The sequence below is a fragment of the Aptenodytes forsteri genome, unplaced genomic scaffold, assembly GCF_000699145.1.
Source record: "Aptenodytes forsteri isolate BGI_AS27 unplaced genomic scaffold, ASM69914v1 Scaffold72, whole genome shotgun sequence".
NCBI classification, from domain to species: Eukaryota; Metazoa; Chordata; class Aves; order Sphenisciformes; family Spheniscidae; genus Aptenodytes; species Aptenodytes forsteri.
The window spans coordinates 2557550-2583228 of NW_008796193.1; the positions used below are offsets into that span (position 1 = coordinate 2557550).

At 44.6% G+C, this 25679-nt stretch overlaps 1 protein-coding gene across 1 annotated transcript in view; it reads left to right on the forward strand.

The window, feature by feature from the left end:
* Positions 1–22673, forward strand: part of SH3BGRL (SH3 domain binding glutamate rich protein like) — a 41043-nt gene extending 18370 nt beyond the window's left edge. The window contains exons 3-5 of the mRNA XM_009288111.1: positions 12090–12275; positions 15580–15660; positions 19861–22673. Coding sequence (XP_009286386.1) covers positions 12090–12275; positions 15580–15660; positions 19861–19893 — 300 coding nt within the window. The 3' untranslated portion in view covers positions 19894–22673. The remainder of the gene's footprint in view (positions 1–12089; positions 12276–15579; positions 15661–19860) is intronic.
* Positions 22674–25679: the final 3006 nt, after the last annotated feature.

The following is a 25679-nucleotide window of genomic DNA, read 5'->3' on the forward strand; positions in this document are numbered from 1 at the left end:
AGCAACAAGCCATGCTTCCCCGACGGTCCCTCCTGGATAACCATCTCCGGACCCAGCGCTGGAGGAGGTGAGGTCTGGGAGCTGCCTGGGCAGAGCACTTGCACGAGGACGGGCAGGCTTTTGATGCTGGAGAGGTCTGGGCGTACGAGTTTCAAGCTGCTGCCAGCCAGTGCCCAGAGACGCCAGGCTGCTTCAAGTGCAAAGTTCATCCTTAATCAAACAGGGCTCCTGGTGGGGCTGTTGGCAGAAATCACGTGAAGGGAGGGGAAAATCGTGCTGCTGTCACTCCTCCCCGGGCCACAGGGGCCTGAAGCCCAGCACAAGCAGAGAGTTAAGCAGTAGTCAGGCATCCCCCCTGTTTGAAGTCAAGCACAGATCCTTCCTTTTGAGAGAGGACAAGTGGAAGTCTGACACCTCTCCAGATCTGAAACACTTCGCCCAGTGTTCAGCAGTTGGAGGCTTCATTTGCATTCACTGTTTTTCTGTGTTCAGGCTGTTAGGTTGTCTACAAAAAGCATGCACGTAGAGAGGTTTGGTGTCTCTTCTAGTAACAGCTCTGGTGCTGCCACCCCCTTCGTGCAACTTCTTGGATTTTAACTCCTCCCTTGCCCAGCTGCTGGGGATCTTGTGTTTCATGTGCATGGAAATACAGAGTGTAAAAAGTCTTGCTGCTGTCCCATGAGCAAATGTCTCAATTTTTTGGCTGATGATGGAAAGAGATTTTAAATGTTAAAATCTTGCATTAAAATCCCCAAAAATGGAAGTTTTGGCTGTGTGGGGATTGTTTGGTTTTGAAATCCAGACAAATAATCTGGTTGGGCATCACTGTAGCTTTTCACATAACTTCAAAAAAAAAAAAAAAAAAGATGATGGGAAAACCCCAAACAAACAAAAAGCTAATCTCTTGAAACCCCCAAACAAACAAAAAGCTAATCTCTTGATGTACAGAGGGGTCTGTGTTTGGAGAGGTGACTGGTGGTCCCCACAGGCACTGTACATCAGCCAGTGCAGTAATGTGCTGAGGGGTGTTGGCAGGCCAAGAGCATCACAGTTTAAAAATCCAGATAATGTATGGTAACTGTTCATACTGTATATACATCTTTGTCTGAATCGCACGGTGGGGGGTGGGAGTTCTTCAGACATATGGTGCAGCCAAGGTTTTTTAATTGCTGCACTTTAGTCGCTAGTATCAGTCGTTGGCCAGATGTAGTTTTCTGTAGGAATGCTGCTTACCGGCCGATTGAAAAGTAGTGTTGTGCAGGGTTTAGTAAATCCAGGTTACCAAGGACCGTGATGTGGACTACACAGAGATCCTTATTTTTTCCTCTTGGATTTAGAAACAGATCACTTTTGAGTTGTGTAATGTATAGTGGTTCTTCTTCCCACAACAATTCATAACCTGATTGTCAGTATAAATCAGTGTGTTGGGCGTACGAGTTTCAAGCTGCTGCCAGCCAGTGCCCAGAGACACCAAGAACAAAGACGAGCACACATGGAGGGAGTATCTTTGGTTATTTGAACCAGATCACAACTGGTAAATTAACTCCTTTGTATTGAAGTTCTCAGTTTTAACCATGTAGCTCCTTCCTCCAGGATGAACTCTGAATGTGTTTCCAGCTGAGGATCCACAGGTAACTAGGGAAAACCTTTCCTTAAGAAAAGCAAAACACATGAGAGAAATGTGTGTTTATTTCAAGGTTTTATCACAAATATGGATTAACTCATTGTGCTGCAATAATGTTTTGTATTACTTCGATGCTTCTAGCCTTTTAACAGGCAATGGCTGCTATGGAGAAGAGCGTTGGCATCCTGACTTCTGCGTAACTCTGATTTGGCAATAGTGACTCTTTTTAAGCACTTTACAGAATTAATAAAAGCATCTAAAGCAGATAGTAGAGGGATGTTTAATTTTTTTTTTTTTTGGTGAGGAAACAGATATCCTGACTAAAGTCATGTTGCATCTGATCTGCACAGCCATCCAGAACGCTCTTGTGAGTTTTGTGCATCTGGCTGGTAGGCTTTGTGCCTGAGCTGGACTCTTGGGCAAAGCAAGTAGGATGCTGCCAGTGTGGTACATGAGCCTTGGCGGGCCAGGGAATGCTAAATGAGTGACTGAAAAAAGATACTGGGGAGTGGCCAGTAAGGAGAAGAGTTAAAGGAGAATGCACAATGTCACCCTCCTTTTCCTTGCAGCCAAAAGAGAGGAAGATTTGCTTCTGAATTTGGTGGCTTCAGTAGGAAAAGAGGTGGGTTTTCAGCTGACAGAGAACCATTTTCATGTACTGGAACAAAATCGAGTTTATTAAATGGTACTTTTACACATTGTCTTCAGGTGTTGCCAATGATAAGATGTTCTGTGTCAGAAACCTGGTAGCACACAAGAGTCCTTGACAAGCAGGTATAAAAGGATGAATGGATTCACCCCCCCACTCCCCCAGTGCTCGGATACTATTTTTTAAGAGCAGAATTTGACTTAAGCTGTGATAATACATTGATCCTTAAGGTGCCTTCATAGAAAGTAAACTTAAAACACATTAAAAAGTAATCAAGCCTTCATTAGGCAGTGCTGCTAGTGCTGTTTGCTAGGAGCTGAGAAGATATGAATAAGGAAATGTTACTTGTCCTCATACTTGACTAATGGGTAAAGGAATCTGCTTTTGGCCACTGCTGGAGGAAAGTAGCTAAACAGACATTCGGTGCGATGCAGCAAGTCAGTTCTGACCTATTTATGGCCTTTTAGTATCTTTCTTATTAGAATATGACTGTAATAGAGCTTCAGTAGAATTGGCTGTATTGCATGTCTGACACGAAACTAGCAGCATTCAGAAATCCTGCTGCAAGATTAAATTCTAATCCTGCGTACATTGAAATGAAAGAATCGATGGCATTTGAGTCCGAATATTTTTGACTGTTGATACCATGCAACACTGACAAAGGTGAACTTCTTATAGATTTGCTTCTGTCAACTGCTCGTGTGATTATGCCCACAACATGATTAAGGGGTTGCTTAATGTACTCCAGCCTTGAGTTTTGCTAGCAGGTGTCTACTTTTGTAGGTACCAAGTGACAAATACCCCAAATCACCACGTAGTGTAATGAAAGAGCCTTTGGAATCCTATTGCTGAGCAGCTGCTTTCCGCGACCATTCAACTTGTGTTGCATGCTGTTCACAGCACTATATTTACACCTCTGCCTGAAGCGGTGTGACACTGAGTGCTCACCCGGATCTCCCCTGGGTAAGAAAGCCCTCTTGGGAAGTAACGCTGTCCTGCGTGTATCCACGGGTGATGGAAACCAGGCATTAGTGGTATTTACACCATTACCTTTCCTAAATGTGTATCATACTTCACGTGGCACAAAAGTCCTTGCCTTGAGCATACGCAGTGTGTGCTGTCCCACCGTTCAGGCATATACTCACATGCACAGTGCATGTACCACATAGATAGCGCAAAGGCACCATCCAGCTGGGTGCTGAGCACTGACCAAGACGAGGAAGGAGCGGGCAGCTCAGGAGCCTTTCAGAAGCAGTGAGCCTGCGTGGGTTACTTCAACGCTCGATGCTGTTTCACAGCACAAGTGAATGCGTTGAGATCCTGTATTTAGTGTTCTCTGGTACTTCTGAACAGAATTCGGCTGAGATTAGTTTTCTAAATTAGTCTCTTCCAAATGATGATTATATTACTTTATTCTTTCCTTTGGAGCAATAGAGAAAAGGTTTCTTATTTTTTTCTTAACTAATTCCTTGAACTTCAATAGCAAGTCAGCGACGTAGCAATTAGGAACCTGCTCAGCAGGCTGCTTTACTGGGCTGTACCAAACAGAGGAGCCAGGCCTGTGTTGCTGGCTGAACTTTCCAAAGCGGGCGGAGGGGACTAAAAGCCAAACTGCCACTGGGGATTTTATTCTCTTTGCAGTCTGTGTCAAAGAGTAAATAAAAGTGAGTGGGAGTTGGGCCCATAAGGGCCTTGGGCTCTGTTGAGAATCCTGATCCCCAGGACTTCAGTACATGGAGGTGACATTAACTTTCGTGTTTGGTTCTTCTGGAAGGAAAAAACTTGTTGAATGCACTAGGATCTTTTGACTTGGGTTTTGCTGGTGTGGGATTTAACAAATTTTTAGGCCTTGGGTTATTGAATGAGTGCACTTACAAAGGCATTATAATCCATAAGAGAAGCTTTTATTTTTGTTCTCATGAATCAGATTTTCCATTTATGTAACTTTCTACGGTTTCTGGAGCAAGCTGTGGTCTTGTTTTGGGAAGTACAGACTTTGTCCTTTGTTCTAGCTATATTCTTGGCTTGTGCTGCGAAGTCTGATCTGTGGTGTGGTACCTTATGCCTGGATAATGCCCCATTGCAGGCAGACCACATGCTTCCAGACATGATGCAACCTCCAGGTTAGGTTGCAAAAACCTTTCAAGTAGCCTGGATTCTTCCCCCAACCTTGCTCTTGAGTGGTGGTCCTTTTGCGTCCTTTCACCCCAGGACTTCTTCCTCCTTTTAAAAAGTGTCTTCCAGAACCACACACGAGAACTGGGAATCAGGTTGCCACTCCCGCTGCGAGCTGGAGCCCATTGTCTCCTGCCCTGGGCCTCAGGCTGGCACGTGGTGCTAATGCAGCCCAGGGTCGGTGGGTGCCTGGTGGTGAGAACCGTGTCCAAATAAACAACTTTTAAGCTGTTGAGGGCAAACCACATCAAGAGAGGGCTGCTGTAGCAGCTATGCAGGATAGATGTTGATACGCCATGGGCTTTCCCAAAGGGCCTTGGAGGGAGAGAGTAAGTACATATGGAGCCCATCTGGACATTGCCTAATTTCTGAAGGAAAAAAAAAAAAGGCAAACCCAAGTACAGCGTGAGCTTTTCCAGCCTCCTGTGTTTGATTTAGGTCACATAAGTTCATGGTGGTTTTGCTGTGTTTGTCCTCAATCTCATTCCTTACAGACCAGAAACCAAGCATTGGGAGAGAGAATGATGACACTACTACGTGTAATGCTCGGCTTAAAATAGCCAGAACAAAGAAGTGGTTTGAGTTCTGTAACGATAATTGCCCAGACCTAAAAATAGGTAGATGTTCTACCAGGCAGAGAGAAGTAAGAGTGAGACATGAATCGCTGGGAGACGACGCCTCAGAGACGGCCTGCAAAGCTCTGATCAAGCAGGTCATTGCTGTAGGTGCCTACAAGTTTCCCTCCCTTTGACCACCATTTACAGCGGATGGTGGCCACCAGCACCACCGGGACTGGCAGCTCAGAATTTTAAGCTAACATGGGGGAAAAAGAATCTGGTTTGTTCATACGAATAAACCCAACAAAAACACCTTATACAAAAAACTGTCTCCTTGAATATTATGGTAAAAACAGAGAAAACTCTGATGGAGGCCAGGACCAAGCCTGCTCGGAGGTGTTTTGTCTCTGAAGGGAGTCCTGCTGTAGTGTCCTGGGAGTGGAGAACAAGCTTAGGGGGGCCGTCAGGAATCCGTGACATTTAAATACATAGCTGAGCTGCCATGCTGTTTAACTCCTACAAATTATGTTGCACCGGGAGGCAAAATTATAAGCGTTTTGCAGCTAATTTGCAAGTGTTAGCTTCTGCATTAGCAATTCACATGAGGAAGGCATTATCATTTTAGAAATTAAATGAGAAATGTAAAAAAAGCCCAAAAACCCAACTTTTTTTTTTAATTCCAAAAAGTGGCTGTGAATTGCTGTAGTGTTAGCCAGCCACAGCAGCAGAGGTGGTTCAAGTCCTAAAGTCACGCTGCGCAGCTCAGCCTGCGGGATGCCCTGCAGCAAGTTAATTTCTCTTGGCAGCAGCACAGCATTCCTGGTGCTGCCCCGCTCCCTCCAAAGAAAACCATTTTCTGGGTATTTTCACCTCGGCTGCAGTGAGCGAAAGGACAGCGCTGCTGGCTGCCACTGGAGTTTGCCAAAGATTTCTTAGGCTGCGCTTTCCCTGTTTGCTGTTTAAATTTGAGCTTACCAATCTTCAAAAGGTACTGAACCGTTTGAGGAACCGATGGTTACAAGTCTGGCTACAAACAGTAGCATCGTCTGGGGATTTGAACTTTTTCACTATTCTGCACGAAGCAGATATCCCCTGTGATTTAAAGAATTATCCCCCCCCAACGATGAAACAGCGTGTTTAAAATCATCGCTGGCTTAAAATGCAACCGCTTGAAAGATTTAGTTGCTTTTCCTTATCTAGAACCCAGAAGGCTGGAATTGGAAATGGTAAAAAACTTTTTAAAGCTGGTTTTGTCTTTAAACTAAATTGGGAAGAGTGCAAGATCTAGATCCGCTGTAGGATGTTGCTTCACTGTTGTCCTGGTGCTGGCTCTCAGCTGTGAGGTTGGGAGAGGCAGCTCAGGCCACGTGTTCAGCAGGATGCTATAAGTGACGATATAACCATGGCTGGGAACTTTATAGGAAATCTCTTTAAAGTTCTTTTAAATCCTCACAACAATGTATGAGCCATTTAATCGTATCTTTGGGCAGGGGGTGGGAAATCTGTGTTTTTTCCCTGCATGGAGGTCAGGACACAGGACCCACAGAAATGGTGGAGAACGCCCCGTGCCGAGTGCCAAAACGGCAGAGCCGCAGCCGTGTGATCGGCACGGGGAAGTTTGTTGTGTGATCAAAACAGCAGCGCTCAAACTGTAAACTTACTTCGGGTTCCAGTGGTCCATAAATAGATATCCAAAACATGTCTATTGTCCAACAAGGAATTTATTTATAAACTGAAAAAATAACAAGACTTTAAAAAAAACCCAAAAACCCTTCTTGGCCAGCAGTGTAAACTAGACTATTCTTTTGTATGTGTATGCCTGTGTATACCAAATAAGATAGAACCTTCTTTGGAATTCGTTTCAATAAAGTATTTAAAACAACTGTTTCCTTGCAGCGGGGTAGTGCTAAAAGAGGCTGGCTGCTGGGACAGCCAGTTTACAGTCCTGGCCAGAGCTGGGGATGGAGTATCGCCTGCTCGCTGGACCAAGGTCCTGCAGCATCGCCCCTGCCTCCTTTCTGTTCATTATCTTTTAGTTGAGTTCTTTTTTTTTTCTTTTTTTTTTTCAATGAGTAAAGATTTGGAGGAGAAAAAAAATGTTGAGTCTAAAATGTTGCAGCCTTTTCTGGAAAGTTTTCTGCCCACTTTGGGGTTAAAGCCCCATTTTTGATGGACTGTGAGTTGTTGGAAAATGTCACCCATCTCTACTGTTGGCAGCGTTGACGTGGTTTCTCTTGCATTACTGACGTCATCCACTGATGCGAGTTAGATATTAGAACAGTAAATTTAACTTCGGATGTGTATTCAAGTGAGGGACAATAATCCTAAACTACTCATTTTCATAACGTTACTCTATGCACATGCTCTGTTGAAAGCTTAATGTTTCATGATTGGCTTGTAACCTGAAAGGAAGAGAATCCTGATACACAAGGGTATCTAAAAAAAAAAAAAAAAAAAAAAAAGCCTGCGGGAAGCATGAGCTTCTAATGTTGCTTGTGCAGATTTTGTATGCAGGAGATTATAGGTTGGTGGTGAGACTTTGCTTAACCTCCAAGCACTTGCCATAAAGCTATTTCTGTCTTTGGAACAGACAGTGAAAGCCAAACCCGAGTGAAAATAGATTCGTTTGGTTAAATGTTTCCTTTCAACGTTATCTTAGGAACGTCAGCAAAAAGTGTAACGTTTCCACCCACCCGAGTAATTTTAGCTCTTTTTCCCCACAAGAATGCCCCGAGAAGCGTGTGTTCAGGCTAAGAAACCAGGTGTGTGTTTCTGGGGGTGGGGGGTAAAGCCGTCTGTGAGCAAAACTGGCTTTCGCGAGGGCATTCTCGTTTCCCCAAGCAGGGCAGCGGTGAACTGCGGCAGGATGCGGCCCTTCCTCTCGGCAGTACTGACTTCTGCTGCTCCCCACCCCAACCCTTCTCCTTCCGTCCCTCTGTCTCCATCCCACCTCCACTGGGATTTTGCCCCGTCTCCATCCATCCGTTTTGCTCTGTCCCATCCGCTCCTGCCCGCAGCCTCTTTCCTTCCTTGCAGTTGTCTACCCATCCCTGTCCGTGATTTCTCTGTTGGTTTTGTGCTTTTGTGTCTATCCACGAGTCCTCCTGCCTCTCCAGTGCTGGTCCCCCAGCCTCAGGACCCTGCTGCAGCGGCGTTGCTCTTGGCTCCCCGGCTCCTGCTCTGACTGTACGCATGTTCCCGGCTCTCCGCTGGCGCTCTCTGCCAGGAGCACTCAGTATAAACAAGGATTTTCGTGTTTGCAAACTGCGGTTAGCTGCAGCTAACAGGCCAAAATAGCTTTACACATGACAGTCCTTTGCGTAGGACGAGGTGCGGTATCTGGAAAGGCGCTGGCCGGTGTTCATGCCCGGTTAGGCAACTGGGAGAGGTTTTTTTGGGAAGGGAGTGCTGCGTGTTGACAGGCACATCCTGAAGAAAGGCTGCTTGCTCCTTCCCAAACATGGGCAGCAGGAACCATCTTCCAGGCTCTTGTCCTGAGGAGAGTGTATGCCCTTTTGAGTAAGGCAGAATACCCTGGAGCAGCAGCAGGCGTCTCTTGCTCTATTTTAGGCACTTCCCTCCCAGTGGTATTCCACTGCCTGAGATTAATAGACATTTTCTAAATAAAATCCCATAAAATAGTGCGATCTGGCACCTCGGTGTCTGTTCTGCCCAGCGGTTGGTGCCATGTTTCTCTGGAGCATTTAATGAATGCTCTCATGTAAATGCTTGTCACCGTGGTCAGAAGACCTGTCTGAGGAGCCGGGAGGAAGACATCGCCTCTTAATCTTCCAACTTGTTTTTTTTTTCTTTGGCCAGAAAACTAGGGTTTCAAACTAATATTACTCATGCATCAACACCAGCTCCTTGCTTTTCTTTACAGTTCTTTAGAGAATTACCTCCTTTGACCACAGACAGACTGAGAGCGGCACAGAGATCAAACTGCCGTGCTTGCCTTCCACATGGTGCCTTTTCTAGCAGAAAAAATACATTTCCAGCTTTGCTAGCTCTTCACAAACAAGCAGAGAGGGTTATCTGCTGTGATAGCCCTTTGGAGCCACGGTCGTGAACTTGGGACCTGGTTGTGCTACCTGTAGCTGAAAGAACAACCCAGAGACTGTCCTTGCTCCATGAAGCTGGGAGAATGAGCGAAAATAGAGCAAAACAGGCAATGTGGCAGTGTACAGAGAGATGTTTTGCATACGTATGTCTAAGAGGAAAACTCTGTTTAAGTTCATCATATAAAATAATGGCAACATAGGGTAGCCAGGGGCATTTTCTTCATGTTGAAGAAGCATCTTAATGGCTGAGATAGTCCAGCCCTGTCAGACTGGGTGCTGCGTGAAAGGACTGGATATGCGGGGTCTGCCTGTGAAGGGGTTGCACTGTGGTACTGAGCTGAGGTGCTGTGAGGAATGTGAGGATGTGTGTATGGCTAGGAGGCAATCTAATAGTAAAAATGATTTAAAAAATAAAGAGACTTCTCAGGCGATCAAAATGCTAATTACTGTCAAACAGCTCTTGTTTTACATGGCAGAGTGTATAGTTTAATAGTAGATTGGGTAAAAGCTTGCTTTTCTTTCTTAAAAATTCTGGGACATCTCAAAGCGTGTTCTCACTAAGCAGCAGATTTTGGACAAGTTAAGGACCTGAGAGTAATGAAAACTAGCTGAATCTGTAATTTACAAATGGTGGGAAATGGTTAATTAAATTATAACTAGTTTGGGGAAAAAAATCTCCACTTATTCCCAGGTCAGTATGTTGCCTTAGATAGTGACCACTGGCAGAGGAGTTTAAAATTACAAAGACCTTTCCCTTATTTTAGTCCTACAGAACAGTTCGTAAAGGAAGTGCTCGCTTTTTTTTTCCTCTGAGCTGTATGGCACGATGAAGAAAAACTTCCCCTGACTGCTCCCTCCTGCTGTGACCCCTGTTATTAAAGGCAGGCAAAGAAATCTCTTACCAGTAGATTCAAGTCTGCTGAGAAATGTTTTTCTATACAGCCTGTAACATGAATTATTTCCTCGGGGTGGTATGAACTTGCCCATTTTTATTTACTGATGATGAAAATTAGCTAATGTCCAGCAATATTCTTCTTGCCCATTTTTATTTACTGATGACAAAAATTAGCTAATGTCCAGCAATATTCTTCTGTTTAAGGGTACAAGGGTACTCGCTAATCGAGTTCAGCGGCTCCTCTGCTGACATGTGAGGAGGAATTATGTTGGCTCTTGCAGCCCTGGGCAGGCAGCTTCCCCGCTGAAGCTGGGAGCACGTTTTTCCTCCGTCGGGAGAGCAGGGTTGGTCCCTTTGCATTACACTGAGCTAGACGCAGAGGGAGATCTATCTATCCAGGTTTTTTAAAAACAAACCACCTCACCCAAGGTGTAGTTTAACCTGGACCGGTTCCCTATCATGGATTGCCACGCAGCCAGCAGCGACGGCTCCAACCGAATACCAGGAGCGTCGCCACAAAAGGAGCCGCTAAAGAACGAGTCAATGGATGCTTAAAGGCTGCCAAGGCACGGCAGCCTCCTCTTCGGAGACGCCGGGCTCTGCTCTCCCAAACCGCACCCTTCCAGGGCAGCACTTTTCCTACACTAAACCCCCCCACACCCCTCCCGGTCCAGCTCCGTGCCCCGTGGGTGCGGGGCTGCGCGAGCCGGGGGCGCTGGCACCATATTTGGCTCTCGTCTGGCTGTGCCCTGACAAGGCTGCCAAGGCACGGCAGCCTCCTCTTCGGAGACGCCGGGCTCTGCTCTCCCAAACCGCACCCTTCCAGGGCAGCACTTTTCCTACACTAAACCCCCCCACACCCCTCCCGGTCCAGCTCCGTGCCCCGTGGGTGCGGGGCTGCGCGAGCCGGGGGCGCTGGCACCATATTTGGCTCTCGTCTGGCTGTGCCCTGACCTCGGCGCTGCTGGCCGGGAGCTGCCTGTTTTCCCTTCGCCGTATATGGAGAGCCTGCTCGGGGAAGCTGGTGGCTGACCTGAATTAGAAGCAGTGCAACATCTGTATGAAGCGCTGCTTTTGTTGCACCGAGCTAATTAGGTTAAAGCCAGGCCTTGGACTGGTTTTGTAGTGAAGGGAATAATTTGAAGAGAACAAATTTCCCATTAAATCCCACTTTTTATTGTTTGCCAGGATGCGCATGGTTATAATTTCCTTTATGGTGGTGAAATCATGCAGAGGAAGAACAGAGCATAAGCAGAAGATCTTGTATCAAGAAGTCAATAATTCATGTAGGACAGTAATAGAAAACACCTCTCTGTAAAAAGCCAGCACAGTCTTTGCCGTACAGATCCTGCTTTTCACTTGGGTGCTGTGTGAGCGCGCAGAGGACGGGCTGCATCAGGTGTGGGATCTCATCCAGCCTGTGCAGTCGCCCCCCCTCCCGAGACGACTTCTTGAGACGAGGCAGGATGGGGGATGCGGGGTCACAGCTCTCCCGAGACCACACCTGCCACCGCTGAAACCCGGAGCAGAGCAGAAGAGGGTTGTTGGGTTTTTTTTTGTCCAAAGAAACATGAGCCAAAATTGCTTTGAGATCTTACTGTTAATGATGACTTTATGAGATCTCTGTCGGGAATTCCCCGCAGTGAGGTGCATAGCCCACAGGAGGAGGACAACAGCGTCTCTGGGAAGGGTGGGTTCAGCTTGTGCTTCCAGGGGCACGAAGGAAACAGGTTGTACGTCAAATGTCCCTCCAGCAAACTTCACTGCACCTGAAAAAACAACATTCCCCCAAATTAATTGTAAGGCCTGGACAACACAGCCTCTGCAAGGGGACTGCTTGCACCTTTGCTTTTGGTTGGAGACCTTTAAGGTTCACAACACTCACATGTGTATAGGGACAGTGTCTTTAGACTTCAGCCTGTTCAATTATATAGGAGCCAAGTCAAGGCTCAGATATGACTCTTTAGAAGATACTTTTTTGTTCTAGGAATTTTCTTACCGCTTCCATTTTCAACCTGTTTTGCACCCCTTTGTTTCCACATTTAACCCGGGAATTGCATAACCGGCAGCAGAAAAAAATGGTTTGACTGATTTTGTTTGCTTTCTTCCCCCCCCTCTTTTGTGACAGATTAAAAAACAGCAACAAGATGTGTTAGGTTTCTTGGAAGCCAACAAAATTGAATTTGAGGAAAAGGATATCGCCGCCAATGAGGAAAATCGGAAATGGATGCGCGAGAACGTCCCTGAAGACAGTCGGCCAGCAAGCGGGAACCCCTTGCCGCCGCGGCTCTTCAACGACAGCCGGTACCTCGGGGTAAGGGACAGCTCCAGGTCTCCATCTCTCCTCGTCCCAGTCCTCTTACTTGCTGCCGTAGTCTGTGCTTTGCTGTTGTGATCAGCAAGAAAGGACTTGGCCAGCTGTGTGTTCAAGTGTGCAAACTGTGAAGGGCATGGAAGGTGTCAGACTTTACCCCTCCTCTCGGGCTTTTAAGAATAATTGATTCTTGAATATTCCAGTTTCACCATAGAGGAGAGATTAAAATTTGGACCTTTTGATTCTCAGATCATTGTTACTGGAATAAGCCTACCACCACCTTGCAGTGTGGATATATATATTTTTTTTTTTTTTCCTTGTGGTATTTTTTCCCCTCTTACGGCTCTGAAAGTTTACAGGTTGGTTTTTTTTTAATTCTCACGTTCACCATGGTTGTGAACGAACACTTCACAGACATCTGGCACTGTTGCATCAACCTTGTGTTCTGTAGCAAGTTCAGAGATCTGTTGTGTCTGTATGGGGTTTGCCAATATGTCTGGATCCCAGATCGCTCTGTAGTCTGTTCATCTTCCAAAATAAGTGCTCATATGCATTTATGTCTGCCATGACCATAAATCAGTTTTCTGATCCTTCTTGGGACCAGTTTTTGCGTACTGCTTGCAAAATGAAGGCTGTTGCGGTCCACTTACTCCAATGCCTTGAACAGATTAAAACTCATACAGCAAATACAATTCCTACTTGTAATTATTTTAATGCTTGATCAAAAGTAAGTTGGCCTGCAGCACTTGTACTCAGCAGGCCATGCTTGAATGATTATTAGATTAACTGTTAATTTTATTTTTAAAGCTTAGTATCTTCTGAAAAGAGCTCACAGTATGCATTCCTCTGGTGCCGTGTGTTGGTTTCTATGTCGTTTTGCAGCGTGGTCCTGACCTGCAAAGTCTGTAAGTCAGAACCTGCCAGTTCTGGACCTTTGTGAGGCAGTTCTGTGGCTCCTGAAAGAACTTATTCTCAACGCACCAGGATTTTTTTCTTGCTTGTAATAAAAGCAGAACTTGAAACAATATCCACAGTAAGCTAATGTACCACTTGGCTCTCAAAATTTTACCGACTGTGGTTGTGACATGGAAAAAGGTTGGTTTGGAGCGACAAATATAATGATCAATAGTTGTCTGCAGCTGAAAGCTGAGAAGGGGCTAGTCACAAAGAATTGAAAGTCTCTGTTCAGTTATCTCTCTTTTAAAAACAGACAAACAAAAAAAAGAGGCAGGTAGTTCTGTACCAGTAGGAAGTCCAGCTGCAACAGTATCACCTTTCTCCCTTGGTGTATGCACTGGGGTTAAACCACGACAGTGTACCGGAGCTTTAGGCATGCCGGCAGATCACCGTGCAGTTGTCCTTTATCAGTGAAATGTCACCAAATTTCTGCTGCATTGCTGCAGCTGGGCAGCAGAACAGGGCCTGGCTCTGCAGCGGTGTGGGACAGGAAGAGAAAAAGCTGTATGTACCTAGATCTGGATGTTTGCTTATCAGAGATGCTTCTAATGTGTCCCCAGCTGCAATCCATGACAGTTCTGTATACAGTAATTTTGGGGAGAGGGGTATAGATGCTTCAGATCGGCTCTTGCTATGGGTTTATTTCATCCCCAAAATTTTGGTTGATGTCACTTTGAAGTTTGGTCAATTTGTGTAGCTGGATTCAAGTTACTACAGTTTAGCTTTCAGGAAGGTAAAAGTTAATTCTATGCCCACACACTTGAACCTCTTTGTGTCTTTATCTGATCCATCTCAAGCATGAACTTCCCTGTTTGTTTCATCTGATGCAGCATAACTGGCAGAGGAATGAGCAAATTGACTTTTATTGGCCTGTGCACAGCAGAAAGGCTGTAACTGTAGATGCCGTGCAAGTTGGCATGAACCCTGCTCCTCAGTCACAGGCATTCCTTTCCTGGTAGATGCTACGAAGCAGACTGCTGGACTATGCACTAGCAAGATAAACAACCCCTTTGTTATCAGGCAGCCCCAGTACTGTCAACAGAAGGGCTTCAGGGAGGATTTAACATAATCATACACATTTTTATCAAACTAGCACCCGAATGCTACATGTGCAAATCGAACAATAATTTGACATCCCCGATCTCCAGGCAGCTTGAATCCTTTGTTCCCTGTACTTTCTCCTGTTCCAGCTGCAACAGCCTCTTCTTAGAGCTGCCCCTGCTCTGAACACGCTGCTGTTTTCAAACAGCATTTGCTATTTCTTAGGCTTTTGCCTACCAGACAGCCAAGCATGCGAAGTAGCGTGCCCTTAATGGCAGCTCTCTCCCTGACTTCAGCCCGAGACTGAGCCTGCTCTGAGCTGCTGCCTTGGGTTTCTCAGCCAGGACTCCTGCATCAAAACATTCCCCAGTAAAGCTGGAGGAAGCTGGTACTGTTGCTTCAGTTGAAAAGGGAGAGAAGGAAAGTCATAGGACAGATATGTGCTGAGTTTGGAAATCGGAGCGAGGGAAGTATGTGGTAACTCAGACAACGGTGGACTTGCACAAACCCTCTGGGTCCGTTTGGTCAGTGTTTGGCAACTGCTGTTGCTGAGCCATACTGTGGGCTTTTTGCTTGCTCTTTCCTAACTTAGCAGACAGCTAAGCTGTGTTGTTTGTACTCTGTACAGCACTGCATTCTGCCTCAAATATAAAAAAGGACAGAGAAGGAAGCATTGGTATTTCTTTTATTATTTCATTGTTTTTACCTGGGAATTTTCCTGGGAAGTGGCTGTGTGCATATTTAGAGCAACTGTAGTGCACCGTGAGTACAATGAACAGTGCCACCTGATTTCCTTCGTTTGCGTAGAGTAATCATTAATGGGAAACATGATGGGAAAGGATGTACTCTCAGTTTACAGGTTTGAATTTAACTTTTAAGAGGTTTAAGAGTTAATGTCCATGGTTGCACCGGTAATTAGCAATGGCACCTGTGGACATCAGTGTTTCTGATGACAAGGTACGGGCTCAGCCCGCTCCTGCAGGAGGGACATCCATGCCAGACCAGTGACAACTACCTTGCTATGGAGGCTGTCCCTCTGGGAGAGGCGGGAGCACCCCACAGCAGCATCTTGTTGCTACAGGTACTGAAATTCCCAGCTTGTCACTTTTCAGACAGTACAATTTCTGTGATATCAGTGCTAATGATAAATATCTGAGGCGGTGCTCTGAATTTTGCATTCGGCCACAGGAAGCAGTTTGCTCGGTGCGGGTTGGGTAACACACCAAGCTGAGGAGCTGCGATTGTTTCTGACGATTCATACTTCTGTCTTTTGTTTCCACCCCCCTCCCTGACTCCCATGGTGAAGGACTACGAAGCTTTCTTTGAAGCTCGAGAGAACAATGCGGTGTATGCGTTTTTAGGCTTGACTGCGCCACCTGGTTCAAAGGTAGGTGTGTACATTTCTCACAGTAAACCACAACCTGTATTTTACACCTTGTTCTTCTCTGCTCATAGCAGGATCTTTTATGTGTTCTGTGGTTGCCCCAGTCAATCTACCTGCTGGTCTGATATTCAGTCTCCAGAGACTAACTTTCAGGCTTCATCATCACAGCAACACGCTGTTGTTATGGGCTGGTTTATTTGGAGGATGCTGTGTTCCCTGGAGGCATCTTCCTCCCCCTCTTCCTACCAGAAAAACTCAGCGTTCAGTACAGATGCTCTTTTGGTATCCTCACTGCAGAGCCACGCTGCTCTTTTTTAAGTTAATGGAAAAGCTTTTGTTGCCTTAGAAAGAAGAGCTGGGTCAAGGTTTTCACTAGTAATAATTGTCTCTTACCACTGGATTTTTTTTTTTTATTGTACACTGTGGGAACAAGTGAAAGAGTAGTTAGTATTTGCACTGAAGAATGCACAAGAAATCTAGATGAAAAAAATTGTCACAAAACCAAAGAATTATTTCAATTCAGTGAAAAAACGTAATTCATGTGACGTTTTGATGAGATTTTTGTACTAGAAAATACCTTGAAACCAGAGTCACTGTTTTTGAAATAATGCGGTCTTGCTTCAGAGTAATTTTTTCCTCCAGCTTGTCATCTGAAGCCTTGTTTTCCTTTGCCAGTTACAAACTGGGTTGCTGCTTTGCGGATGCAATGGGCTGGACTTCTTTTGATTTCGATAGGATAGGACAAGCCTGCTTTATACGTTTCACTTGACAGCAGCAGGATCCTCCAGGTCACTTCCAGCTTTCTTGTTCCAGTGAATAAACACGCCATTTCCTTTCAACTTTATTCATGTAAGAGTTGAAGGTCATGCTGTGCACATCACTAAGAGACCTAATTTTAAAGGTGGATGATGATCCATCAGTATTAAGCATTACAAGTTGTGGGTCAGATTGAAACAGTTTTGGGAGCCAGACTAATTTCTAGCGGTAGCTCCACTAATGTGAATGGTGTAGCAAGGAAAAACTCTGCCTCGCACAGAGAATTGCAGAGAGCAAAACCTGTGATACATGCCCCAGCGTCATGCGTCGCCGGCCTCAGGAGGCCAGCTGCACACAGTGCGATAGTCACGTAAATCTTATTTAAGTTTCTTGCAACATCTGCACAGCGCTGCACGAAAGAGTATGCAGGATGGAGCCCCGGAGTGAGAAAGCAGCCCTGAGACCACGGGGCTCAGGAAAGCCCGTGTGTTTCCCCTCACGGCCGAGGTCTGGGAAGTGCAGTGGTACTGGAGAGCAGTTGCTGCCGTAATGAATCAGGTCATCTGTTGTTTCTATAACATTTATGAACATTGCTGCTTACCTAACCTGCCAGATTGCGGAAGCAGTCTGCATGGCTATTAGTTGCTCCGATTCTGTCCTAAGGGGTAGTGTATAAGGAAAAGGTGAGTTTTAAAAGGGAGAAACATAATGCATTTGTACTCTGCTGAATTTTCATATTGCTTGCTACAGCATGGGGAGGTGCATTTGATAACCTTTGCATAAGTGACCTCGTCCCCAGTGCATTCTGCTGTTGGGCTGACTTTTGGTATCCATCCCACAATTACATGATGTCAAATCAAGCTGATTGCCTGCTGCTGATTTGTAGATGCTGAAATTGGCATTTACAGCATAGCTGCATGCAGCTTGGATGTGATACTGTGGTTAATGACCTTGCGTCTGCATATGTTGCTACATAAAATGGAAGGAGTCTGGGATCACCCTGTGTGCTATTGCAGGAGAGGACCTTGACAGCAAACCTCCATTAAATGTCATCTTGAGAGATTGGAAAGTTGTTTGACTCTGAACACAAAGTTCCAATATTAATGCTAAACAAGAAGGGCTCAGAAGCGAGCGTGGGAAACGCAAGTAACTACTTACTGAGCCCTGGTGCTTTGGTTTGTGCTTTGGGCACTGAGAGTACAAGTGGACCTTCAAACCCTGGGAAAGGTGGGCATTCAATTTGTCTAAAGTATCCCCACTTCAAGCAATATGGGCTTTAAAGGGAGAGGATTTGGTAAGTTAAAGGCTGCGATTAATTATTTAAGGACTGAGAGCACGCTCAGTGAGGGGCCTTGAGGGAAAATAAGGAAAAGCATGAAAGAGGGATAGTGTCAAATCTGAAAAGCTGAGCCTTTCCCAGGTAACTTGTGGGACCATGCCCAAGGAAGTGAAGTTTGACCTTTAAGACAAATAGGTTAGCATGTTCTCTGAGTTACTTGTACCCACTTTCCTGGGGATGAGGGAAATACCAGGAATCCTCTCCAGCCTACCACTGCCTGTTTTGAAGAGAAGTACTTTGTCCTCCATTTTCTGGCAAAAAAAAAAAAAAAAAGAGCTAAATGTCACTTCTGTTGTGCCCACGACTGGTTAACGGAGTTGTTACAAAGCCAAGGGAACCATCTCCTCTTTGTTACCATTCAAAGAATCACTTCTCTTTTAGAGAATATCGAACATCCTTTTTTTTGCCCCCAGGCTTTGTAGACTTTTTTAATCTTTCCTTCATTCTTCACCTGCCTTTTCTGCCGTGAACTGATAGGATGCCCTCGCACGAGCAGCGTGGCCGCGCAGTGACGTCCCGGCTCCGCTCTTTGACCCGCCACATGCGGCCAGAGGAGCAGAGCGCAGTCCGGGAGCGCGGCAGACCTGAGCCAGCGGTCCGAGCAAGGCTGTTCCCACGCCCCTGAGTTAAGAGGCAGCGCGATGCGACGCGCTTGGGCAGATAGCCAGGAAAACCAGAGCGATCCACCACGTCTAAGATAAGAGATATGCGTGGTACTTCCTGTCCTGCGGGCTGGGGTCACCCACTGTGTCCCTTCTCTTACAAGTCTTACGGGCTTCTTGGAAATTCCCTTCTTAGTCCTTTCTCCTCTTGTTTTTTGTTTGTTCAGCATACTGGCTCATGTTAACGATGATATCGTTGAGTCTGTTATCTTCAGTATTTCTACGCAGTCACCAAAGCAAACAAATCCATTACATAAAAGTTGAGTTTAGCGGAACTTTTTCCTTTAAAATAAACCACGCTGTCCACACTGAGGTGCTGCAGTGAGAGCACGGGGACTGCTCATCTTTTTGTAGGCCGTGTTGCTACTAACAGGTAATTAAATTAATTTTCAGTCAAAAGGTACACTTGTAGAAACCATCTTCAGAAAAAGATTCCTTTTGCATTTCTTCTGTTGTCATTTTGTTCCCATTTGTGGCCACCTTACAAAGGCTGAAAGAAGACTGAAAAATGCAGGCTATTGTTTTTTTAATGTTCCTTCTGAAACATACTGAGAATTGTTAGAGGTTAGCTGGTATGTCCGCTAAACTGCTTCAGCTGTTCCTTCATCTCAGAAGCTTCGTAGGAATGTTTTCATGTAGCCAAAGGGCACCAGATCTACACCGGGTCCCTTGAAGAGGTATGGGTTGGGAGCCCTGGGCATGGAGAGCAGGTGGTAGGCAGGAGCGGTCCCCAAGGAGCACGTCCCCGCTGGCTCGCTTCCCCCCGCAGCGGGGAGCTGGGATTACTCGGCAGTGCCGGTGCCAGGACAGACCTGCTGCCAGCCCCGGGATGGAGCTCGCGTCTGGGTCTTCTGCTGGAGCAGCTCCGAGCTGTGTCTGACTAAGGACTCGCAGGCTGCTCTGATCACCCTTCTGGAAGGCAAAAGCTAAATGGGGGCTTTTGGTCGTTTGGTAGGGTTTAGGTCAGAAAGTAAATTACATCTCTACTGAGACCTCTCCCCCCCCCCCCCTTTTTTTTTTTTGATGTGGAGACTTTTATTAATTAAGAATTCCTTTTCCATTTAACCATAGCTCTTCAAATAATCTTTGATCTCTAAATAGTTCCTGTGTCCTAATATGAAATCAGGGATAACTCATTATATCCGATCTTCTTTTGTTTCAAACTTTTATGGTCGAAACTGGTCTTGGCCACAGGTTGGAATATTCCTGCAGGTCCTGCTTGAGCTTAGAATTGGAGTTAAAGCCAGCACCGTATGGGACTTGTTTTATAATGTCATCGTAGGCAGTGGGGACTCTTTTCCTGAGTTGGGTTCAGCACTGCTCGATTCTTAATCATGTATTGCTGCAATTTTTGTTATGTCATAATGTTGGTGCCTAACACAGGTATGTGTAAGTTGTCGCCTTTCATAAAGTACTAATACGTGTAATTCTGTTCTGCTGTTTCAGGAAGCTGAAGCACTGGCAAAGCAGCAAGCATGAATTTCAACTGCCTTAAATGTTCTGTAAAGGGAATTTCCACAGCTTTTTATAAAATAGTACAATTGTCTCTGCTTCCAGAAATGTAGATGTGATTTCTAACATTTGATTGGTGCTTGCAGCATTCACCGTACATAATACAAATTTGAACACAAGATGAAAATGTGAAGGTAAAGGTGGAGAGCACGGAGTGTGCTATTACAAAGTTGGAAGCACAGGAAACTGAAGCAATTAGATAGGAATGATTTTCACGTAGTTTAAACTGTCTTTGCAATTCGTCCATTTTGTGTAAACTTCAAGAAACTATTTTAGTACTAATAATACAGATGGGGGCTATACCTAGAGATCCAACTATTTAAAATATGGAAACCAAGCAACAGCATCTAAAACCTTGTCAGATACTAACTGTAGTGCCTGAGTTGCCTCAAAAATGTTACTGAGTTCCACAGTAATTTTTCAGTGTCTCTTCTGGTTTCAGATGAAATTGTAGGTGGTATCGTGTAGTATAGCCATTGTAGTCACTTTTGAAAGTTGTGTTTGTTCTTTTGTAGAATGGATATTTAAGATTTGTATTGTAACACACTGTACAGATGATAAAAAAAAAAAAATGCCATGTATTTCTCATTTAAGTGATCCGTGTGGGCTCTTTTGACAAAGAAAAAGGGATTTGGGCAATGGACAGCCTTTCCCTTGGCAAGTTCATCACACAGCTGCCTAAGCCTGACTCGATTACATGTCTGTGTGCAAGATTCAGTGCACTGCAGTGAAGTGGGCGCTAATTCCCAGGCAATGTTGCAAATAAGCCAAAATGGCCAGAAATGGCATTTCCTTACCTGTGTAAGGGTGAAAGCCTTTAATGTATTTCTCTACAAAAATACCAGTTCACACTGCTTATAGTATTAGGCATCTTACTGCATGTTCATGTAGTTGTTAGATTCATATAGTATTTTTTCAAACGAGGAAATAAATGTTTGAATAGCAAGAACTATTGTAATTAAGCAAGACTTTTTTTTTTTTAAAGGTTTAAAAACTTTTTTTCCATTGCTACTGCCGTATCATGAAGCTATTACAGGAATTGCGAATCGATTAAAGTGTCTTGTATTGGTGAATTTACCATGTGCAATATTAACCTGTCTGTTCTCCCAGCGCTCATGAGGTAGACTGTATTTCTTGGCCGTATTCTGCAAAAATACAAATAATTACAAGTGCCCTGAAGGATAAGAAACAGGTTTAAAAGGTGTGTGGGTAATTTAAAATGCATTTTGCACCACATAATGTACTCATTCCCCAAAAGCATCGAAAGACAGTAAGAAAGATAATTAGTCCTTGCTATAGTTAGAGGATCATTCTAATAGCTCTGCACACACACATTTTGATTTTCTTTGCTTTATGAAGACAGAGAAACCAGATCAGATCAGCAAAAGGCTGCAGCTTCTCATCGCCATGCGGTTGTTTTACACCGACGCTGTAAAATGTGTGCAGTGCTTTATAAATACTTTCTGAAACGGCTTACAGTTCGTAGTTTTGAAGTCTGAAATTAGGAACAGGATAAAAGCAAAAACTTATATTTACAAAGATGTTCTTAAGTGCAGTAATTTTAAATATACTTCCCTCGCCAACATCTCTTCGGGGCTTTTGTTCTGCTCACTACAACTGATGATTTTTGTTGACGTCTGTTAAAAGAGAAATGCAGCTACTTGCTTTGGTTGGAGAGGAGCTCTGCTTCTCGAGAGCAGGATCTAGCACGGGGCCAAGTTAGTTAAAACGATATTTAGTTCATGTTTTATCTTTTCTGATTTGGGAGCCTGGGAGTCAGTTTGAAGCTTGTCCTTACAAAAGCAAGCACAGCATCAAAAGGCATAGGGATAGATTAATGTTGCCTTACCTTCAAGATTAACACACGCATTTGTGCTTTTTCATTAACAAGCTTTATCAGTAATTACTGAAATTTTGTGAAATTTATTTTTAAGATCTTTTGGGGATGGAAGTTAGGTTACGTTTTAAATCCAGTGTCCAATTTTTGTTGTTCACTATGATTTCATCTTTCTGAACCGAGGTGATTTTTCTTTCTTAACACTGGCATAATCTTTCTCTGTGTCTAAACTAGTGGTCAAGTTTTTGAGAAAGTATGTAACGATACTAAGTGAAGTCTTGTGAAGAAAGTGGAATTTGACACACAAGTCGCTATACTCATGTGGATTTGCTGTGTTTCCTGTGTAAGGAAAGTATGGTGTAAGTTTCGTGAATTACAGTCATTATTTTGGAGAAGCTGTAATTGAAAGTCGCTGCCAAATTCTGTCAGTTCAGCGACCCAAAACATTCTGAAACGAGGTCAGTCTCTGTTTCTGACAGTCAAGAAAATTGCCAAGTTTAAGAAACAAAGTCACTTCCCTCGTCTGGTCCCCCACCGTTGCCATATGGTAGCGTTCAAACCGTGTCAGCATTCCTAAGAAAGCTCTGTTGAGACAGACTGAATTATTTCTTTGTCCAGGGAACGAGGCACCAACACAAACTGAAAAATACCGAAAATATCTCTTTGTTGTGGGACTGCGTGTAAAACTTGCATTCATTTTGGTGCAAATATCTTGCATGAATTTAGGAGTGCTAGGAATGCGTTGCTCTTTCTCTGTTTCCCATACCTGTGTTAGGTTAATGATGGGCGCAAGAACTGAATTTGTTGATTTTTTTTCCTATGTAGAAGGCAGGCATTGAGGATTTTTACCTGTATATTAACCATCCCTGTATCATTCCAATAAAATTGGTTTAGAACGCTTTCTCACACGATTGACTTGTTTGCATGTTTTGTTCACGGTTTGAAGTGGTGCCGTAAGTTGACAGCAGTGGAGTTTTCAAGTGAAAATACCGCTTTATTTTAAAAGTACAGGATCTGTACAACAGAGGGAACGTAATGCATCCGCTGCTGCTGCATGTTAAGTCTGTTGGGTTGGATCTCTCACCTGTTGCAGCTAATGGGTTTTAATTACTTAGGATACACCTACACAAAATAGACTTTGGGGGGTTTGGGAGAGCACTGAATGCACTTCCCAATTAACCTGCTTTCCCACTCTTTCCCCAAGGCAGTTACAAATCGGAAGCGGACAGGGCAGATCAGCTTCACCCCGTGCCCGTAGGGCTCGCCAAACAGTCTCAGCTGCTTTTTTTGCAATGTGTAATTAATTAGCTTTATGCTGCGCACAGCAGGGGAACTATGTTATTTAATATTTCTGTTGCCAGAGGGCGGTGTAGGATAAATTTTTCAACTAAAGCTATTCATTTTTATCTTCTCTGTTTGCCTGGTAGACCCAGCAGGTACATTCTTTTAAGCTTTACGTGCTGAAGTTTTGCACCGCCTAGAAGATCTTCTGTAGAGCTACAGAAGATGCATTCTCAGCCCCTAAACCGCACTAGGATTTGCCCAAATCCCAGACTTCCATTCACATCCTCTGAAGGAAACCAGTAACTTAATTCTTTGAAGGGTGGTTTGCGAGAAGGCCGCTTGCTCGCCATTTATAGGATCAACTTTTTTCTCTCTGAACAACTAAAGCACAACCGAGAGCCGTCAGTTACATTGATGTCTTTTAGTGGTGTTTATTGCTCGTCTCTCACATTTACTTGCCCTTCTTTAGTGTCTTAAAAAATGGTCCCTGATGTAAGATAAGAGAAGAGGGCTTCTGATGCCATTTCTAATTACGATGAATCCCCTTTACTTTCCCTGTATATACACTTCACTTGTATAACCCAGAAAAATCTCTGGTTTTCTTGTTTGTTTACAAAAAGTCTTAAAATACCAAATTGTTATTCATTAATGTAAAGCTCAATACAAATAGTTTTCAAAAATCTGTTTAAAAAACAAACTGCATGTGTGCATATAATGTTTACTTGACTTGCTGTTTCAGGTTACAATGGTGTGCACTGTAATAATAAACTTTTCTACCAGTTAATGCGGGATTTTATTCATTTCTCATTTAATATTCTTCATCTGTATGTCATGGAAAATGCTGTAAAGTCTGATTACATCCTTCAGCTCGTGTTGCACATACTTCAAATGCCAGAAATGTCTTGCAGTACAAATCTGAGGTGTGCGTGGTGGAGATAGGTGCCTGCTAGTCCCTTAATGAAGAGACTTCGTTCAGAGAGCCCGTTCAGGTTAACTTCACAAAGGCAAAGCTCAGAATGGGTTAACCTGAGGTACAGCTGCAGTCAGCAGAAGTGGGCGAGTAAATGAGTGGCTCCCGAGCAGCTCGATTATTGGTAAGAGACTGTATATATGTATATACACACACACAGACATACAGTATATATACACACACACACTGTATATAAAGATCTGTTCTGTGTCTTGGTTTTCTCTTTTTTTTTTTAACGTGAGAAAAACTGTGCACTCAGGCCCACAATGTGAGAAAGGCATGAAATAAGACTTTCCAAGAACAACGTAATTACGTTTTTTTTCAAAGGACTAATTTAAATCCATTAACGTAATAGATTCAGACTGATCAGTAACGTGTGTGAAGAACTTTATCAGACCTCATCTCTCCTGTGTTTTCCCCAGTAAGGTAAGAGAATTTTAATGGCCAATTTAAAAGAAACTGAGACAACTCACTACCTGGGAACAAGCCATTAAGGTTTCCTGACTCAGTGTTTTCCTCTTTTGCCAGTCTTGCCTTTTCAGGGTTTTTTGGTGATGTAAACACAGGAGTGGGAAAGCGTGCATGATACTGCCTAGAGAGAGACGTTCTGTGATGACATTTCCCCACCTCATCCCCAGCCTCTGATGTGGAGCTGATTCAAGGTGTGAGGGGAAAATGAAGGCATTTAATTATTGCTCATTGTCCGCATAGCCCATTCCAGATCCGAGTACTGGCATCGCATTTCTTCCACCTTCCGTTTTCCTCCCCTTTCTCACAGAGATCGTGACAGCATCTGCACTTGTTCTGGAAATGGATTACACCGGGTACAGAAAAAAGCTGATGTGTGAAGCCCATCTGAATAGATCAGGTAGCACTACCTACACAAAATAATCCCGCTCTACAAATAAAGAATTACCAAGTGATTATCTTTTAGTCCCGCAGAAGTATTCTGAGATTTGTCCGTATTATGTGATCTTGGTAGAATGTTTTAGATTGAAAAGTTTATTACAATTTTGAACTGTATTGGCAAACTTCTGGGAAAACTTTGGGAAATGCAAAAGGATTCTAAAAGTCATCTTAAGGCGATGAAGTAGAAATCGCTCTCTTACTGCAGGAGGCGAGCAGTGCGTCATGGTAAGTACCGAGTACTGCCAGTGGCCCGGGCATGCAAAATACATACATTTAGTACGGGGCATTCATGAAGTGTCAAAATGGGTCCTATATACAGTCATTCCTTCTCTCACGGGTTCGTCTATTGAAGACATCTTCCGGAACGTGGGGACTTCTTCGTTTCAGTTGCTTGGTGTCAAAATCCTTAAAAAAAAAAGGAACCGAGCAACACCATTAATACACTGTGAACTGCAGTGTAATTCCCATGTGGCTTCAGTCCTTTCCCAGCCCGCAGGGCAAGTCGTTTCTTGTTTATGCAAAGCGAGCGGGGTCAGACGGAGGGTCCACAACCACGAACGCGGCATTCGGTCCAAATTCACCTCCGTGAAGCCCCAGCGCCGCGCCCGTGGACGGTAAACCCGGCAGGCGCGGCGGCGCTGAGCCCGCTGCGCTCCCGCTCCCCTCAGCCGAGGCTCGGTGGCAGGACACGGCAGGGGCGGGACCCAGGGCAGGGGCCCGGGCCCGCGGCTCTCCCCTTCCTCCGCCCTACCC